This window comes from Triturus cristatus, chromosome 3_2, assembly GCF_964204655.1.
Source record: "Triturus cristatus chromosome 3_2, aTriCri1.1, whole genome shotgun sequence".
In the NCBI taxonomy this organism is placed as follows: domain Eukaryota; kingdom Metazoa; phylum Chordata; class Amphibia; order Caudata; family Salamandridae; genus Triturus; species Triturus cristatus.
In genome coordinates, this window is record NC_140584.1 from 568,690,137 (window position 1) to 568,711,148 (window position 21,012).

At 43.4% G+C, this 21,012-nt stretch overlaps 1 protein-coding gene across 3 annotated transcripts in view; it reads left to right on the top strand.

Annotated features, from left to right (window-relative positions):
• ICE2 (interactor of little elongation complex ELL subunit 2) overlaps positions 1–21,012 on the top strand; it is an 825,537-nt gene that overhangs the window by 85,570 nt on the left and 718,955 nt on the right. For all 3 annotated transcript variants that reach the window (XM_085648299.1, XM_085648300.1, XM_085648301.1), the window contains one exon: positions 15,818–16,079. In XM_085648299.1, the coding sequence (XP_085504425.1) occupies positions 15,818–16,079 (262 nt within the window). The remainder of the gene's footprint in view (positions 1–15,817; positions 16,080–21,012) is intronic.

A 21,012-nucleotide genomic window follows, 5' to 3' on the forward strand; every position in this document is an offset into this window, starting at 1 on the left:
CAGTTGGCCCCTTGAATATGAGACTACTGCTTCCCAGGTACCCCATTGGGTGTCTACTGGGATCTAAAGGTCTTTGTATTGTTTGCGGCATTTTATACCGCGGACATTTTCCCATGTTCTACCAAGTGACTATTCTTTTAGTTTGGATGCAACACAGTCGTCGCTAATTTCTTTCTTCAGATTGGCTGCAAAGACCCTAGTGGCCATTTTATTCATTTACATAGTGCTAAATCCAGCCGAAGGCTAGAGTTCTGCTACTACATTTCAAATTGAACTCTTGCCATTGAAGTTTCATTCCAGAATCGTTGATCGCAAAACATTTACAGTTTTGAGTTTCCCAATGAATCCTTGAGTATTAATTCTGCATTACTTATAGTTTTTTTTTATTGCATTCTGTGTGTTTAAGAAGTTCAAAGATATCAATTGGGCGAAATCCGTCCTTTATGTTCTGCACGGCGACCCCCCCAGACTGCCGTACACCTGTCCACTAGCAATCGCGGATGAAGGCTTTAGATACCTCGGAGTGTTTGTCACACTGGATAAAGCCCTCCGGTTTGAAAGGAATCTCATGCCGCCGCTGCAACGGTTCCAGCGTGACTCAGCTTCGTGGCAACGGCTGCCGCTGTTGCTGCTGGGCCGCGCGGCCCTCTTCAAAATGATGGCCCTCCCTAGGTTTCTGTATGCGCTCCAAAACCATCCGGACTTGGTGCCTGCCTCGTACTTTGCGGCGGTGGAGGCGGCACAGAGGGCCCTCCTATGGTTGGGAGCGCCCAGAATAGCGCTGCGGAAGCTCACCCTGGGGTGGTATGATGGGGGGATCGCTCTCCCGGATATCCGCAAGTACTACTGGGCCGCCCACCTGTCGGCAATAAACCAGGGGACATACTGCGACGGCAACGACCCGGGGTACGGGATGGACAGGTGGTTGCTCCCAGGGGGGAACTACGACGTTGCGTTATACTCTAGACCGGGCAAGTTCCACCTCACGGGGCCAACGAAACACTCAGTTCAAATATGGCACACCGCGCACCGGGCGCTGGGGTGGGCTAACACACTTACACTGGCCACCCCCCTGTGGGCGTCAGAGAGATTGGGCAGCCTGAGGCACACGAAGGGGTTCCGAAACTGGGACCTCATTGGGATCTCCCGGGTGGGGGACCTTTGGGGGCCGGAGGGGGTCAGACCATTTGACTACCTCCAGGACACCTACGACATGGCGCGAACAGAATATTTCCGGTACCTCCAGGTCCGTCACTCCCTTCGAGCTAACATCCCTCCGGGGACCCGCCCTCCGCAGGCCTCCCCGCTTGAGGACAGGCTGTTGGACGGCCACATGCCGGAGCATGCCATTTCCCTCACATACAAAAAACTGATTAATAACCCCCCCGACCCCCTAGACTCCCTGAAAGCGAAATGGGTGGCAGACGGGCTGGAGATTGATGATGAGGAGTGGATTACCGCGCTGGGGTCTCCTAGGGAGGTAGCGATATCAGCTAGACTCCGACTGGTGCAGTTAAAAATTTTGCACAGGGTATATGTCTCCTGCACCAGGCTCCAGGTGATGGGTAGGGGAGGGGAGGGACTGTGCCGTCGGGGGTGTGGAGAGAGAGATTCCTTTTTTCATATTCTATGGGAGTGCCCGGGGGTACAGCGGTACTGGAGGCGAGTGGTGTCCTGTATGGGGGAGGTGTGGGAAACTGAGATACGCACGGAGGCTAAGAGATGCTTGCTGAACATTTGGGAACCCACGGACTTGTTCCAACGGGGGAGACTATGGGTCACACTGGGACAAATGGTTGCCAAAAGGAATATAGCCCGCCTCTGGGGGGCATCGACCCTGCCGAAATTGAGGGACTGGCAGAACGATATGGACTGGTGTATGCTACAGGAAAAGACGGTATACACGGCACGAGGGTGTCCCAGGAAATGGGAGGAGGTGTGGTCGCTCTGGAACGCATACCGGGGGGATATAGTTGAGCCACCGCGGGCCCGCCTATCCGGCCTCGAAAGTGTTGACGCCATATAGGCTGCAGGCCGGTTCGGGCTGTTAGCCTGGTCTTTTGACTGTCCTCATAAGTTCCCGGTGCTGCTCCACCCTAGATGCACTGCATGAAAGAGACCTGTCTTGTGTGACCTGTTTTGTGTTTTTTTGTTGTCTGAAAATAATAAAAAGATTTACAAAAAAAAAAAGAAGTTCAAAGATTGTTATATTTCCAAGTCGGAGGCTTTTATTCTCTTAATGTTGTAGCCATTTCTTTCAGAAGGAAGGCGATTGCTTTCATAAATACACCAATTGATATACTCCCACCAGAGGATGTAACGTCTTACCCACTTAGCCTGTTGAAATTATGTCAGGTCTCATCCATCTCTAGCTTTCCTATCTGAGAACATGTGAATTTATGTATTGCAGACTTTCTTCTCGTGGTGAAACCAAAGTACATCTCCTGGCTTCGCAGTTGGTAGTTATATATCCATATGCAGCTTACCAGTTGTATAGCAGAATTGTTGAAAACACACTGCTGAACAATAGTGAAATGGGCAGCAGTGCGAAGAAAGTTTTAAGGTGGACAACCGAAGCATTCAAGAGCACTGCAACGAGAGGGGGGCAGCCATCCTTCTGCAAAACAGAATAGGGCTTGAAAAGTTATTCTGAAAAATGAGATTCCAAAAGTGCGTTAAGCAAATGGGCAGAAATAGAGGATACAGCTTTTTTTCTTGCTGAGTTTTACTGCCCTCCATCCATCATGGGGGCTGACAGTAAAGGAGTGGGCTGCGGAAAACGAGGGCTAGAATTTGGGCTCTGGCGCTGCACATTGGGCTTGCGAGGGTCACAGGTGAATAGTTTACCCTTTGGAAATTGTTTTTTTAGCAAGACAGTAAATAAAGGTCCTCCATATTACAGAACAGCAAGTTGGAATGATGCCGTAGAATGCCAGTTTTCTGTGCAATGCCACCTATTATGACAATCTAAAGTATAATTATATGCATATGAGCAGAATTAGATTTAGTGTCTGCCTGCAAACCAAATGAAAGCCAATGAAATGAAATGGAGACTTATAAAGCGCAAAACATTCACCCAAAGGTATCAAGGCGCTAGCTCAGCACAAAACAGGCAAGACCAATAGAGACCGCCTTAAAGATTAAAAAGCCACGTCTTTAATTCCTTCCTAAATGGCAGCAGGTGAGTTTCTTCCTTAAGCCGCACCGGAAGTGTGTACTGGAGTCTGGTCGTACAGACCAGAAAACTCCTTCCCACCCTGGCGCACTTTTTAAACCTGTAAACTACCAGGTTATGAAAATGCGCCGAGCGGAGCTGGCGGGCAGGAACACACGGCTGCAAATTCTTTTTTTTTTTTTAAATGCTGGTCCAATATCGTGAGTGGCTTGGAACGCAATGCAGAGAGCCTTAAACTCTATCCGCCTGTTCACTGGCAACCAGTGAAGTTTTTTGAGCGCCATAGAGGCCGAATTATGTTTTGGGATATTGTTCAAGAGGCTCGCTGCAGCAGTTTGCACAATCTACAACTTATTGAGGCAATTTTTGTGGAGGTCCATAAAGAGCCCGTTACAATAGTCGGCTCTGGATAAAACAAGTGCCGAAACAACTAATTTCCTCAAGTCAGCTGGAATGAATGGGAGAATCCTTCTCAGTATTTTTAAAGTATAGAAGGAGGCGGAAGTGACCTGATTAACATGTCCTTCAAAGGAGAGCATAGAGTCAAACGTAACACCCAAGTTTTTATCCTTATTTTTTGGGTTGGGGAGCGAACCAAACTCTGAGGGCCACAGAGCGGGGGCCCAGAAGTTGGTATAGTTGCAGAAAGTAAGACTTCAGTCTTACTAGCATTCAGCTTCAAACAGTTGCGGACATCCAGTCCCCTACCTGGCGAAGACAGGTGTGGAACTGTGCCGCCGTTTCGTCTGGAGAGCCTGTCACTGAAACCACAATCTAGGTATCATCTGCATGCGAAATAGCAGAGAAACCCAAGGATCTAATTAGCCTTGCCAGGTGGTCAACATAGATATTAAAAAGGGTAGGGCTCAATGACGAGCCCTGTGGTACTTCACACGCCAGTGTGAATTTCAGTGACTTGTACTCACCAAGAGCCACAAACTGTTCCCGACCTGACAAGAATGATTTTAGTAGAGCAAGCTGTGGGAATCTCCTTTAGATTAAATAAAGACACTTGGCTCAGGAGATTCAACAGGAACATGCAGGTTTAATCCAAAGAGTATTAGGACCCATCCAAAACCACAGCCAGCTCTCACTACATAACAGCTTCTCCAGTTGACACTTCAAATAGATACATTCTAAAACCTAGGAAACACAGCATGGGACATTCCCATGTCATAACAAAGAGCAGTAGAGATCTAGGTGCCACAGCCTAAGAACACTATGACACCACGATCACCATGACACCCAGGATACCACACACCTCCCCCCGTTAACAATAAATGAAAGAAATTAAAACAAGAGTAATCGAACATGTCAGTAAGAGAAAGTAACATTTGCAATACAAGAAAACACAAGATCAAGAAATATAGTCTTTTAGATATTCTGGCTTCCTGACAACCCTTGAGGATTTCCGTGATGAATCAAACAAGACTCTACTATCTCTTGATGTATCGTCCTCCTCCACATGAAGATCAGAACACAAAGAGATTCTTCCTAAATTCCAAATCTTATGATCATTAGTTCTTACAGCATTATTAAATACTTTAACAACATGCATAGGCTTAGAGAAATTCACTTTTGAACCTGGAAGTCTGATAACTACTTTGTCTCCAACCTTTACTTCGGTATGTTTAGTAGACTTTCTTGCATCAAAATTGACTTTCCTATCTAGGCATTTGTGCACTTCTCTTTTCCTCCACCCTTCCATGTTCTTAATAGATGAAGAGCTACAAACATAGTCCTCCAAACGTCTAACCCATGAAGGTTCTACACGAGTACAAGGAGCCCTCTCGTTAAAAAGAACAAAGGGAGACTGACCCGTTGAACTATGTGGAGTCACCCTGTAGTCTTCAATTTTTTTCAAAAGTTGTTCTTTCCAATTTTTCCCTGAACTCTTTGCTAAAGAGATTGTCTCTTTGATTACCCTATTGAATCTCTCGACCATTCCATTGGTTTCAGGATGGTAAAGAGAACATTTCTTATGTTTTATACCTCTTAACTTGAAAAAGCTCTCCATTTCCTTTGAAACCAACTGTACTCCATTATCCGTCAAAATGGATTCTGGGTATCCCTCTCTAGCCATGACAATTTCAAGAAATTTAATTACATGATTTGTCTCTATGCCAGATGTAAACTGTATCTCAGGCCACCTCGAATACAAATCCAAAAGCACCAAAATGTAAGTTTGTTGCCCATTCGAATGAATAGGACCTACAATATCCAGAGCTACCTTTCTCCAAGGAGCACATTCTCTGATAATCATAGGTTGAACTCTGACAACTTTTGATTTTTCACTTGTGGCACACACCATGCAATCTCTGATAACCCTTTCAACTTGTAAGTCCATTCCAGGCCACCAATATGAGGCACAAAGTCTTTCTTTGGTCCTGGACATACCAGAGTGCAATTCATGAGCCATATCCACCAAGGCTTTCCTGATCTCCAAAGGGGGTATCAACCGAGTTCCACGTAGGAGCATGCCTTTGCTCACTCCCAACTCATCTCTCACACCCCAAAACTTTGAGGCTTCATTTGACCCAACATTTTTCTTGCTCCATCCATTTTGAATTAGATTCATCACTTCAGACAATACCGGATCTAGAGATAACTTAATGCGCCAATCATTCTCATCAATTATACCAGCATTCACAAAACATACATGCGAGTCACTCTCTACCCAATCATCTGGATCCTCTTCATCATCAGTACCCTCTACAAGCCTAGAAAGGGCATCCGCTACTGTGTTTTCAATACCAGGGATATATTTTACCTAAAAATCATACTCTTGAAGAGCTATGACCCACTTACTAATTCTTCCAGAAACTTGGTCAATCCCTTTCTTTGAAAATATCTCACATAGAGGTTTGTGATCTGACTTAACAAAGAATTTGGTTCCCAACAAAAAATTTTTAAGCGTTTTGATAGCCCAGAACACAGCAAGAGCTTCACGCTCAATTACAGAATACCGTGATTCTGTATCCTTCAGACCTCTAGAAACAAAAGTAATGGTTTCCAATCCATTTTCATCCTCTTGTTGCAGCACTGCTCCCAAACCCTTAACACTTGCATGTGTAGTTACCACAGATGTTCTAGAAGGATCAAAACCTTTAAGGTTAGGCGCTTCATTGAGTTTCTTCTTAAGAGAAACAAATTCTTTATCACAATCCTCAAACCATTTGAATTCCACACCTTTCTTCAAAAGTGCTCTCATGCTTGAGCAATGTTCTGCAAAACCCTCCACAAATTTGTTATAATATTCTGCCATCCCAAAAAACTTCATAAGTTCTTCCCTGGAAGATGGAGGTGGCATATGAGAAATTGTGTCAACTAAATCAGGTTTTGGAGAAATACCTGCTCCTGAAATCGTGTGCCCTAAATAATGGATGGAAGAGGTTGCAAAGTGACACTTCTCTAGTTTTATAGTTAGATTTGCATTTTCAAGTTTGTTTAAAACATCATATAGCAATTTCCTATGCTCCTTGTGATCCTTGGCAAATACCAAAATATCATCCTGATAGACACAGACCCCATCACACCCTTCAAGAACTTTCTCCATAGCACGTTGAAATACAGATGCCGCCGACACTAGGCCAAACGGCATCCTAACAAATCCAAAAGTTCCGAAAGGTGTGATAAAAGAAGTCCGGTCCCTCGAAGACGTCTCTAGCTGAATTTGGTGGTATGCAGAAGCTAAATCAATTGTGCTGAAAACGTTGGCACCACCCAGTAATGTAAGCAACTCGGAGATGTTAGGTAGTGGATATTTGTCCACAATCACCCACTTATTTAGTTGTCTCAAGGCCACACACAAGCGTAGAGACCCATTCGCCTTGCGTGCAGCGACAACCGGAGCAAGCCATTCAGTGTTGGTGATCTCTTCAATTATTCCACCATCTCTCAGTTTCTCTAATTCTTTCTTCATCTCCTCTCTCACTGCTAAAGGTACACTGCTAACTTTACACATAGTAGGTTGTGAGTTAGGGCGTAGAGGGATGTTCAATTAAAAACCTTTAAGACATCCAAATTCCTTTCTGAACACCTTTGGACATTTTCTTTTAACATCATCTATAATATCACCATCAGGATTTAAGTGACCATTCTGAATATTCTGTTTAAGAATGATGGGTGAGGGACTCCCAGGGTCTAACATGACACCTAAATCAGCCTGGTGAAACCAGCTGATGATACTGTCACCCTTTCTAGAGACATATACCTTTCCCGATACATAACGTCCACAGTATTCAATTAAACCCACAAAATATCCCAACAGTGGTATGGTTTCACCTCCGTATGCCAACGGACGTATGTCCGCTTTGAGTAGAGGGACTTTCCCTGCAAGTTTTGTCTGATAAAAAGCTTTAGAGATCATGGTAATCTTGGCCCCTGAGTCAAAAAGTACTTTAGTTGACTCACCCTCTACTTGTATTATATCCAAAGGACAAGATTTCCGCTCACTGGAAACAAATTCTTGTACTTCAGATTCAACCTGTACTGCTATTTGTCCACAGCCAAAATCCTCTTCTTGAAACTCAGTTTCTATAGATTTAACATTGCTGGTTGAATTTATTGTTCTACAAACCACTGAGAGATGACCTTTACGCTTACATTTGGCACAAATCGCCTTCAAAGCAGGACATTTCTTGTCGTTAGCATAATACCCTAATTTGTCACACCTAAAACATTTTGGAGCAGAAGGTTTAGTTTTAGATTTAACAGTATCATCACCTTTAGACACACTTTTACTTGTGTTCCCTTCTTTAACAGTTTGGACAGAGACCTGCACATCCTTCTTTAAAGTGTCAACACACTTTAAGGAGTGTTCGATCCTTTTTGCCACTTGTAATACTTCATCTAGAGATGGTTCATCTCTTAACCAGAGTTCTTCACAAAATTTTTCCAAATTGCAACCTAACATAAATTGATCTCTTATTCTCTCATCTAATAGTTGGTCAAATTTACAAGACGACGCTAGCTTCCTGAGTTGTGTAACATACACCTCTACAGATTCACCTTCATTTTGGAGTCTTTTAGTGAACTGATACCTTTCAAGTATCGTGCTGACTTTTGGTAAGTAATGGTTATCCAATTTCTTAATACAGATTTCATATTCATTAAGACCCCTGCTTTGAGCATCAGTAAGATCTGCCAAATGATCAAAAACATCTTGTCCCTCAGACCCAAGACAATGTAAAAGAAGGGAAGTCCTTCTTTCTGCACTAAGACTCACCCCACAGACTTTCGCATATCGCTCAAATACCTTCTTCCATTTCTTCCATTTGATGTTAGGCTCACCAGGTTCAGATAAAAAGAAGGGGGGAAGAGGTGACATTCTGCATAATTACTAAATGCTATATTGAATCAATCCAAATGGGAGGACAACAAAAAAAAATAGTAAATAAATTATTAATATTAAAAGTATGCTTCAGTCATAGAGGTGCTCAAACTGTAAGTTTAGTAAAGCAATGTAAAACCAAATGAGGAAAAAGTTCAGCAAACTGTAGTCTATAACATAGATGAAGGAGAAAAAATGAGTTCACGTTGTTGTTCACTAGATGGCAGTATTACATAAGCAAAGATGTCTAATCGCTCAATCTTCTAGAACTGCAGTCGTGTAAAAGTTATGCAAATGAGAAGTTGGACGTTATGATGTACTATTTTTAGAACTAAAATTACTTCTTGTTAATGTCAGTAGGAAAATACTTGCACGCAGTGTACCTTAATATAATACAATCCTTTCCAGCTTTGTTACTTGCACACCGGAATCCTTTCAAGCCTTGTTACTTGCACACCGGAACACCGAACACAAGGCGCCGTGTGACAGTAAATTGGGCCGATACTGCAAGAGACACGCATTTAAGGGGAACCTCCACTGCGCGTAGTGACGAAGGAAGTGACGCTTCCTGCTTGTACCAATACGTCCTTCTGTGACGAATCTGCTGATAACACTGAATAACGCAGACGTGTTGTTTCGAAAGCTAAGTGAATCCTTATGTGGCGAATCTGCCGAAAGCACTGGTCACAGAAAAATAACTCAATTCTGGAAACGCAGATGACGTAGACGGATCGCTGAATCCCTTGGACGGATTCTCCTACGTCATCATTATGCCTGTAAGATCGACGGGTGAAGAGCTCCCATGAAGCAGCAAGCGCAACGAGAGCGGGTCTTCAATGCCAACGAACACACACAGACTCGATCACCGAAGAGGCAGCAAGCAGCAGCCAGGCATACGGAAAATCACCACACTTCTGATCTGAAAAAAAAAAAAAAAGAGATACGCTCCTTTCCATTAAATCAATAACCAAATTCCTTGAATTGCAGATGTTATAGGAGATTTGATTAACAAAGTTTGACTAGATTGGGACGAGCCCGCGACGATTTGTTTTTTTTTTTACAGTAGACCAAGTAAATGTAAATTCGCGGCCAATGCTCCCAGCCCCTAATAGTTTGAAGATGGAGATTACAGTACCTTGTACAAAAAAGGAAGAGCGTTGAGGATGTTGGGTCCTTCTTTGGTCCAGCTGCCGAGTACGCCAATGTGGGAATCTCCTTTAGATGAAATAAAGACACTTGGCTCAGGAGATTCAACAGGAACATGCAGGTTTAATCCAAAGAGTATTAGGACCCATCCAAAACCACAGCCAGCTCTCAATACATAACAGCTTCTCCAGCTGAAATGACACTTCAAATAGATACATTCTAAAGCCTAGGAAACACAGCATGGAACATTCCCATGCCATAATAAAGAGCCATAGAGATCTAGGTGCCACAGCCTAAGAATACTATGACACCACGATCACCATGACACCCAGGATACCACACAAGCGCTTTTCCTTTAAAACCAATCCCTTCCAGGACTTGCAATAGTTTCTGATGATTAACTGTATCAAATGCCGCAGAGAGGTCAAGGAGCACAAGTTCTGCTTTACCTTCTGCATCAACGGTCTGCTTAATCATTTCGGAAGCTGAGATCAACGCCAGTTCAGAACTGTGTTGCTTTCTAAAACCAAACTGGGAAGTGTCTATACAGGCATGCTATAATCAGAGATGACCGTATTCATGGCTTTCTCCACCATCTTTAAGGGCAAGGGGAGTCTGGAAATTGGTCGATAATTATTAGTGTCTATTCCATCCAGATTGGCTTTCTTTAAAAGAGGGAGAACGACGCCAATTTCCAATTAACCGGAAAAATCCTGGAAGGAAACATTTGATTAAAGATAACAGTCAAATGTGAGGAAAGAACCTCTGGCAGGAGATGAAAGATTTTGGGTGGACAGGGATCCAGGGGGGACCCGGATTTGGTGGACATCAAAAGCTTAATGACCTCCTCCGTTGTTACTATCAGCAGATAACGGAGAGGTTTCCATTTCTACCGTGACATCACCAGGAGACCCTAAATATAGCGACTTCCCTGGGGCAGCACTCTGTAAGAACCCGCTATGGCCAGGGAATTACAGAATGTTTGGTTTGATGGTAAAATGGTCACCTCAGGGCATTTGGCTATCTTTTTCGCCGTGGAAAAGGGTTCCTTCGATTAGTTTTTAGCAGATATGGCTGTGGTAAAATAAGAAGCTTTCTCCTTATGTACTAACTTTTTATAATCAGGCAGAGCTTGTTTATAGACCTGCTTGTTTTTGGTATCATTGGAAAGTCTCCTCTCCCTTTCAAAACGGCGACACTTTTGTCTTTCCAGTCTAAGTTGCTCCAAATATAATGGTTCAGAGTGCCTTGATCTGTGGCAAATGGAGGATTTGACCGGAAGCACCTGGTCTATAGAGCTCCTTAGCCGGGCCCCAAAAGTGTTAGCTGCCTCACACAGGTTCTCTAAGAAAACCGGAGGGTTCTGTGACAGGAAACTGTTAAGATCGTCAATAACAAGTCTGTTCCAGAGTCGAATCTTTTTCAGATGTTTGCGTTTCCGAATCCCTGATTGAGGTTTTTGAACAGGGAGTGAAAACACTAATAAAGTACACTGTGCTTTTCAAGTTGGAGGATGTGGCGTAACATATAGAGCTGTCGACTTTGGGACTGGGAAACTGGGTTCAAGTCTCAGCGTCTGCTCTCTCCGTGCCTACAAAAAACATGCCCATCGGAACAAATACAATTAAAGAATGGCGAAACTGAACAACATTTCAAATGTCTTTTCAAATGCTGATCATAGTATAGCAATGGTTGAGCTCCCTTCTAGTGAACGCGTATGGGGTGAGCGCATAGAGGAGTACAAAAGGGGGTGGTGATGGACGGAGCATCAGAACCAATCAAACACTCACACCCAGTCAACAGATCTGGGTTTGATCCATCACCGTTCTTTAGCCCACTCTGCCACCCCAGTTCAGACATGGCCATATGCAAATCATTCTGACCCTGTGCCTCATGGGAACAGTCCAGCCCGAACTGCCAAGCCATGCCTTCCCTGGACCGGAAACAAGCTTCCTAGGACCGGTTTCTGGCATTCCAGCCGTCTTCAGCCAGGCTTGCTTGAATCCAGTGGCAAAGTGAGCAAGGGACTCACGTCTGAGCATACCCTGCCAACTTATGGCGAACAAAGCAGTACAAAAGGGGGTGGTGATGGACGGAGCATCAGAACAAATCAAACACTCACACCCAGTCAACAGATCTGGGTTTGATCCATCACCGTTCTTTAGCCCACTCTGCCACCCCAGTTCAGACATGGCCATATGCAAATCATTCTGACCCTGTGCCTCATGGGAACAGTCCAGCCCGAACTGCCACGCCATGTCTTCCCTGGACCGGAAACAAGCTTCCTAGGACCGGTTTCTGGCATTTCAGCCGTCTTCAGCCAGGCTTGCTTGAATCCAGTGGCAAAGTGAGCAAGGGACTCACGTCTGAGCATACCCTGCCAACTTATGGCGAATAAAGCAGTACAAAAGGGGGTAGTGATGGACGGAGCATCAGAACCAATCAAACACTCACACTCACACAGGGTCAAGACTGATTTGCATATGGCTGGGTTCAAACTGGAATGGCATGGTGAGCAAAAAACGATGGATTTAGGCCCAGATCTCTGTACTGGGGTGAATGTATGACATTGTTCTGCATTCTGTCCATCAATTGTTGTTTTTGCATTTGTCACCCCGAGTGGAAAGGGTATGCCCAGACGTGGGCCCCTTGCTCTCCATGCCACTGGAATCAAGCTATCCTGGCTGAAGACGGGTGAAACCCCGAAACCGGTCCTAGGATGCTTGTTTCCAGTCCAGGGAGGACCTGGCTTGGCAGTTCGGGCTGGACTGTTCCCATGAGGCACAGGGTCAAGACTGATTTGCATATGGCTGGGTTCAAACTGGAATGGCATGGTGAGCAAAAAAACGATGGATTAGGCCCAGATCTCTGTTCTGGGGTGAATGTATGACATTGTTCTGCATTCTGTCCATCAATTGTGAACGCATAGAGGAACAAAAGCCCAAGCGAGCGGCCAGGAGAAATTGGAAAGAAGTAGCAGTTCTCCAAAACTAAAACATATGGTCAATAGTGCAAGGATCCATGTAGCAGCGGTAGTCTCCAGGGCGGAACAAAACTGCCAAAAGTGTATACTATTCACCATCAAAAACAAAGGAATTTCTAAAAGCAAATGAAACAACCAATGGTAAGCGCTGGGCATGTTCAAAGCCCGTAGACTGGACACCACATGTCTGGAAGACAGCGCATGCAGTGCCTCGGTGAAACCTAAAAAATAGACTAAACAGTTCATGGATCATTAATTATACACCTTGAATCGAAGGAGACAATAAAGGGCTGTATGCAGGCCCATGAAGATATTTATAAATAACCATGTTTTTATAAGATATTTAAAAGCAGAAAGGAGGGCAAATTGATTGCTCTGTTTATAGAGGTGACAACATTGTACACTTAGTGTAAACGTTCCTTCTTATTTGATAGATAAGGGGGGGCTTTTGTCTACTGCAGTAAACAACACCCCTAAGTACTTTTATTTAATTCCAATAAACGGGAAAGAAACTTTGGATTGTTTTAAATGGCTCTATAAACAAATTCAAGTGCCAAACACTTGGCACAGTCAGTGTAGATGAATCACAAAAATATTGCATCCATTTTAAAGGTCAAATGTATTGCTTCCACGAGTACCTCTTAAGAAGAAACTTGCATAAAAAATATGAAAGATACCATTCCGCTAGGTAGAAGTGTTTTATGCTAAAGAGTTGCTGCACCCCTGCTGCATAATTTTGACTATTCACGGCTGCATAATTCCAGTGATTCTGATGAATTCTTCCTCACCATTCCCATCAGTCACGCCTCTTATGCTCTTGGCGTCTATTTTGATGTCAGTAAATTTGTTATGAAGGGCATTACACCTAACCTCGATTTACCCAATACCGATGCCACTTCTAAAGCCTGGAAAAATGCCCTAAGGCACCCAAAGCGTAATCAAAAACAAAACCACCAATAAAAAAAAAAACCTGAACCTCTAAAGCAGCTTCTAAATACAAAAAGAGCACGACTTCACTAAACAGAAAACTATCCAGCTTAACTATTTTACACTGCAGCCACAACACCGTCATAATTCCAACACACCTCAATTCCAAGAAAACACTCAGTCATAAAAACATGTAGAATGATGGACGTCGAATAATCAAATCTAACATAAACCACTGAATATTGTCAAATGAGCGCCCGGTCAGTTTAACGTTTCCAGATATCATCGAATGTGAGAAGACCTAAAAAACGCCCTTCCTTTAAAATATACTTAAAGCATTAACAATGCTGACTTGTGAGCCCCGCTGCTTTCTCGTCATATAGAAACAAAGTATTATAACTCGGTCTCTGTGTCTTAATTGGGGAAGAGGGATTAGCAATGTTAAAATTATCACATACTTATTTAGAATAGTGCTGCACGTAAGTGCACTTAACAGAACAGCACTTAGCAGCAGATTAAAATTACACGAGACCCGCCCAGGATATTAAACAGGACGAAGCACCAAAGCCCAACCGCCGCTCACGGTGGCCCATCTTGTGCGGCTGCTCTTTGCAGCAACCAGTCAAAGATCACTCTGTTCTTCGAATCTCGCCTATGTAGAATTGTTCGGGTCAAGCTTCATTCTACCCGGGAGTTTGTTTGGCCAAAACTAAAACATATGGCCAATAGTGCAAGGATCCATATAGCAGGGGAGGTCTCCAGGGAGGAACATCACAGCCAAAATGCTGGACAAATGTATAATGTTCAGCAACTAAAACAAAGGAATTTCTAAAGGTAGAGGAAAGAACCAATGGTAAGCGCTGGGTGTGTTCAAAGCCCATTTACTGAATACCACATGTCTCGAAGACAGTGCATCCACAGCCTAAGCGAGACTTAAAAAAAGGCCTGTGCTTCTCACAGATGTAGGATACTACTTCAGATGTGACACACGTGCTTGCAATTGTTTCTCCAGCTGAAAAAAGAAATTGTGACTCTTGCAGGTCAAGAAAAACAGAGTGGTTAAAAAAAACACACACACACCTCTGTCTTATTGCAGTAGAACGTCAAGTTTCATGCTGGTTGTGTTTGTAGCACACGCTGCTGCTGACCTCGGCATACTGAAGGGAGTATCAGCCTCTCACTGCTCATGTAGCAGGAGTGGGGAGGTTGATAAGTCAAGTTTCTGAACTCATGCCTCTTTCAGTTACAGCGGCTAAAAGATGTTATTGTACAACTGTCGCTCCAGCAACCCCGCTTGCCTGGTTAAAGATCACACAGAAACTAAAGCAGTAGCTGCATCCTTTCTGAGGTACAAACTGACAAAATTAGGACTTAAAGCTTAGGATAGACACTTAATATACTTACGACGATGTATTTGAGGCTTGACTAGAACTTCCAAATTCCACTCCTGATGAAGTAGCCAAAATATAAACTGGCATTATCAGCATCTTTGCCAGCCTTCCCTTCGCCATGCTATTATGTGCAGAAAATACTTCTTACCCTGTAAAATTCACTAGTAAAGCTCAGGAATTATCCGCTAATTGGTAATAAAGACAAAATTAAGAAAACGCTAATAGCTACTATAATAGCATGCGTCTGCTGACAGACATTTTGAAAGTGCCAAATTTGCAATATGGGTATAAGAAAATAACCCCAAAGGAGGCATTGGGCTAACATGCCTGTTTATTTTGATCAGTCTGGATTAAAACCTGTAAGAATTTTAATAAGAGTACAAAGTAAATAGTTCTCAGAAGCTTATATTTCAAAAGTTAAGAAATAATATCTGGCGTTTAGTGAATTAAGTTTGTGTAAGAGCACATGCATACTTTTGTGAACTCAGAGTGTTAGCAAAAGAGAATAACTAATAGGCCACATGTATGTTATTTCATCTTGAACATGTCTGATGAATTTATGCCTTTACTATTTGCTCATAGATATGTTGTGGTGCGCAGACGCAGGAACAATCTATTAAATATACTCAATTGAGGCAAGGGAATGTACTCTTACCGACAGGCATTTAAAGGACCAAGCAAAACATTAGCAAAACATTTTTAGGACATTTGAATATTTAGGAGTTGTATTTATTTTTATGATTAATTTACATTTTATGGAGTTTGATGTATGACACCGCTCGTTCAGTGAAATTATCAATTACTTTTTAGAGTTGAGACTGAATGTTTTGTAGGTTATGTAACATTTACATTTTTCCTTTCAGTCCCTCAAGTGAAAAAACCTCAAGGAAGGATGATCAGGTTTCTATGCCTCGTGCAGCCTCATCATCTGAAGAGGTCAAGGAGATACCACAGGCGACATTGACCATTGTTCCTCTCCCAGAACCCGTCACTCCGTATCCTGCATTTTCTAATTTAACTGCAGCCCAGCAGAAGGCCTATATTCCTTTGATGGCACAGTACTCCAGTCGGCGTTATATGGCCAGTCCAAGGGGGCCTCAAAAGCAAGCATACCTTGAGTACCAGGTACGTGTAATTTATTGTATTCTTACATGCTTTTCAGAAAACATTTGAACGCTTTGTCATCTGAGCCGGGTCTCAGGGCAGTGGTAACCTACTTACTTTTATTTGCGAAGGGGGGTGAAGGCCCTTACAAAGAAAATTAAAATGACTGCCTAATTTTGGACTGTTTATTGTGTTTTGGAATGCATGGATACGCCTTAAATACGTGTCGGATCCCGTAAAGCTGTGGAAGCTGCACAGAGTGAACAGAAGAAAGAGCAAACCAACATAAAACCAAAGAGAGTCAGAAAGACAATATAAAATGAAAATGTACTGTTTTTCTTCAGACATTCTACATACACGTGAATAATTTTGTAAGTGGATATGCAACCCATGGAATTGATGTGTCTGACACATGCTGTTTGAAAATGCCTCGTACATATGAAATGCAGATCTACGGAATTCTAGTCCTTCTGGCAATTTAGGCAATATTGGACCCTTAAGGGGGTTCGTGGTTTAATTAGGAAGATGAATTGTTTCTGTTTTCGTTCTTTTCAGGATTATTCTTAATAGGTTGATGGGCAGGCTTTCTGTACCCTGGATGTTCACACGGCCTCAATCTACTTAGAGTGAGCAAAGTCTGTGTGGCTTCTGAGACCTTGTTAATGATGTCTGGCACTGCTGGTGAACGAAGGAGGACTGTTGCTGCTATGTTAAGTTGCTGTTTCACCTGGCTGTTAAAATTGCCTTTAAGCTGAGCTGGGTAGAGTTCCTAGCAGCGATCTAATGCCACTCCGCAAAAGCAAGGTAAATGCCTTGGTCTCAGTCTGAGGGCTCCGTAACATGACATTTGCATGTCAATCACTTGGCTTCCCCCATATACCTTTAACCTCTTATGCAGGAGTGAGGCGGAGGAAGTGCAGCTAGCCTTTATAGGGCGGGAGAAGTGTTGGACACCGAAAAGGTGTAATTCACTTTGAGTTTAAATACAGAGCTATGTTACATCTATGATTTGACCTGTCATTGTCTGCACTTTCAGCTTGCTACACCTAATATAGTAAGGACTGTGACAAAAACTGTTAGCAATGGTAATGACTTAATTGTGGCTAAAGCTCCTTGTTCAGCCTGACCCTCTTTAACATCTACATGACTCAGGTGGCAGAAGTAATCTGAGCGCACAACATCAAATTACTCACCCAGGCAGAGGACATTCAACTGATAATATCCCTCTCAGACAAAACACACAGCACAGTAACAAATTCAACAATTGCATGACTGAAGTGGCCACCTAGATGCAGTCTAACTGTCTCAAGCTGAACACAGACAGGACCAAAGCGGTGGAAAGTATAACTTGCTGTGGGACTCCACCTAATGGCCTGCAGACCTTGGACCCAATCCCAGCCCTCAAGCAAGAAACCTCAAATCATCATCAACAGCAAGCTGGAATTGTCCGCCCAGGTGAACACCGCCGCCATGGCCTGCTTACATACCCTGAGGCTGTTGACAAAGATCTAGGAATGGCTACCAAACAACATGAGGAAGACCTTCACCCAAGCCCTGATCACCAGAAGACTCGAGTAGGGGAATCCCCTTTACGCAGGAGTCACCAAGTATTTCACTAAAAGGCTGCAGACTGTCCAAAACAAAGCTGCAAGACTTGTCCTCATCCTCCTGTCCCGAGCTTGTGTCGCCTCTCTCCTGAGGGAACTTCACTGAATTTCAATGCATATTGCTCACAGTTCAAGCATCTCATCCACACATACAGAGCAGTACACAGCACAGGCCCAGCCTACCTGAATAGCTGCATGCATTTCAGTCAGCTGAACTCACTAGCACTCTACCCACACATGTCCAAAAGCAGGTCAGGATGTCAAGCCTTCTCATACATTGTTCCTAAAGCGTGGAATGACCTCCCACGCCACATTAGAGCCTCCTTCTCTCTTCTTGAATGCCACTTGAATCTGAAAACCTGCCTCTATGAGTCAGCCCCCTTGAGGCTAGCCTCATACACCTGAGATTCGCTTACGGGTGATAGGGCACTGTAAAAATACACATAACATAGGATGTAAGCCAATCTGTGTGATCTGTTAAAAAGCCAAATGGGTCTACATGTAAAAGGTCTTCAGCTATCTGAGCTTCAGGAGTGTAATTTAAATAATACTCTGTTTATATCTCACCCAAATAATGCTTCATAAATTGATGATACAACTGCCAAACAATGTGCTAGATTAGTCAACAAAGGGGTCACATTCTATCACATGACACCAGAATGCTCAAAAACACAAACGTGCTGGGCTACAGTTACAGGAACCCTTGCAGTTCCTCCCAAAATACAGTTTCCAAAATCACCCATATCAGAAATGCAAACTCCTTCAATGATGTTTTATTTTCTTTGTAAAATGCATTGTTACATCTCTACTGGTTATTCTTCTTGTAGGACAGAAGGGATTGCAGGCATTGCTTGCATGAAAACAATCAGGCATCACTCAGGTGATGTTGCAGCTTCACAAGGCACCTTCGGTATCTGTGATCTCTGCTTCTTATTCAAATGCCAGTTACATCAAATCCAAGGTTGCATCATCCATTTCTATTTTTCTGTCAATTTGTACCTAAATTTCACTTCAGATTTTGTATCCATTTGGTAGGTAGGCATCATGCCCAAAACATAGCATGCACACCATAACCACTAGGAAAAAGGAGATCAAAGTTTTCCTGACTCCCCATGGGGCAGGCGTGTACAGAGCACCCACCAGGATAAAGCAGGAGTATAATAGTTCCTGAAATAACAAGATCGGTCTTGTGTATGTAGAGCCTGTAAGACCCCACAAGAAGAAATCAAAGAGGTTACTGGGAGGTGGAGGGGGGGGGGGTTGAAGAGGCAATAAATCAGATATATTTTTTGTTCTGCAATATCTCTCAGCCAATCCTTTCTGCCTGTAGGGCAGAGTTTCGAGAATTCAAGGTCTCGGGTTTACAGATGTTCAAGTTATAGCACACCCAGAGGCTCATTACTCCTTAGCAGAATATTGTAACTCTGTTCCTTACTCAGGAGCTGTCTTCAGCTTCAGGGCTCATGCCACGTATCACCTGCTCAGTGATGCTAGAGGCTTCAACAGGGTCAGGAATTTAGGTTGATCAGATATGCATGAGTGGACCACAATCTTTGTGATGAAATGACCAGGGCAAAGCAGGTCTCCAGTTCCAACATCTTCGGAAGGTTTTTCTATTTTTGAATCCGATAATGAGGAAGGATCGATAGCAATTTTTTAATCTGGATAATAAAAAATTAGAGGAGTGTGAGTATTGTTTACACTCACTGTAAACTGATTTTATTCAATCACTCACATTTTTGTAACTCGAGAGGTCTGAGTTCCTCAGCAGAAAGGGTTTTCTACTTTATGCTGGAGCCACAGAAGAAATGTCCGCTTTTATGTAGTAGTGATAAAAGTAGCCCAAGTGCCAGATTTCTAGATACTGTCAGTGGAATCACACCAGCTGTGAGAGGCTCTGGAAGCCTAAGCAGGCTAGCAGTCTTAGCCTATTCTGCCCATCAGTGAGACAATGGTATATGCTATTTTGTTGGTGCCTGAGAAACCCTCACAAGCAGGCAATCAGAAGAGGCGGCTTTCATAACCCCTGACCAGCTGGAGTGATCTTAATTTACTTAGGGCTGACCCTGCTCTGTAGAGCCTTGTGGAGTATGTATTGCTGTCAAAGACGTATATGCCTTCCATATCCCTGCATCCAGGATTGTTAAATGAAGACAATGGTCTACCCAGGGAGGAAAGTTTTGCTTTAATAATTTTGGTGCTCAGGGCTACATAAGCTTTCTTTTACTTGGCCAAATACGCTCATTTTAAATGTAACCTGGACACACCAGTCTTTAAAGTACTTCCGCATCATACACCAGTGTCATTTAATAGAATTCCCTTTGATGGGCGGAACACTTCTGCATGTCCTTAGGACAGGACAGGACTGGACTGGACTGTGTTTTCAGAACATAAACTAAACGTCTGGAAATGCTCTTTGACTTTGAGAGTAATTGTGTGATTAAGTTGAAAGGGCACTAGGTTTCTCTTCACCAGAGCCCTTTAGACTTGTTTTGGAAGTTTTGCCCTTTTCAAAAGAGTGACTGTCAATGACTGAAGATGCCTTCACAATAACACTATGCAGTTTTTTTAGCCCAGAACAAGGCAGAGGTGCTTCAGGTTCAGGGGTGGGCGGAGCTCGTTGAGATATACTCAGTGGAATTCCGTGAAGTAACATAAAAACTCTGCGAGATTCTGCCAAGTTCCGCCTGCCTAGACTCTGATTACATCTGCACTGCGAGCACCACAGCTCAATCGCTTCACCATAATCACCTCGGTTGAACGGGCGCAATGTCCCTGGCCACTTACTTGAGCTGGAAGAAAGACTGATTAAATTTACACTGCTGCTTAACCGCTTTACCATAATCACAGTGGCTGAATGAGTGCAATGTCCCTGGCCAGACACTTGACCTGGAAGAAAGACTGATTACCTCTACACTGCACGCACTGCGGCTTAATCGCTGCACTGTAATCACAGCGGCTGAATCGGTGCAATGTCCCTGGCCAGACACTTGAGCAGGAAGAAAGACTGATTACATCTGCAGTGCGAGCACTGCGGCTTAATTGCTTCACTGTAATCAGAGCAGCTTAATACTCAGAAATTGCCTTTTGGGAGCAGACGGTTACATCTGTGTGTTTTCTGCACGATTTCATATCTATTTATCAATGTAAAACATTTTCAGAACAAAGTTTGCGGGAACTTATCATCTTTGAAATCCTGCAGAACCTCTAAAATTAAATTAAATCGCCCTGAAACAAAGTCAAAAACAATCTGGTGAAATACAGCAGCCTAGTAAATTTAGGTCAGCATGAGCTTTGGCAAATCGTGCGAAAATCCAAATAGATACTTTCTCCCCAAAATGAACCAC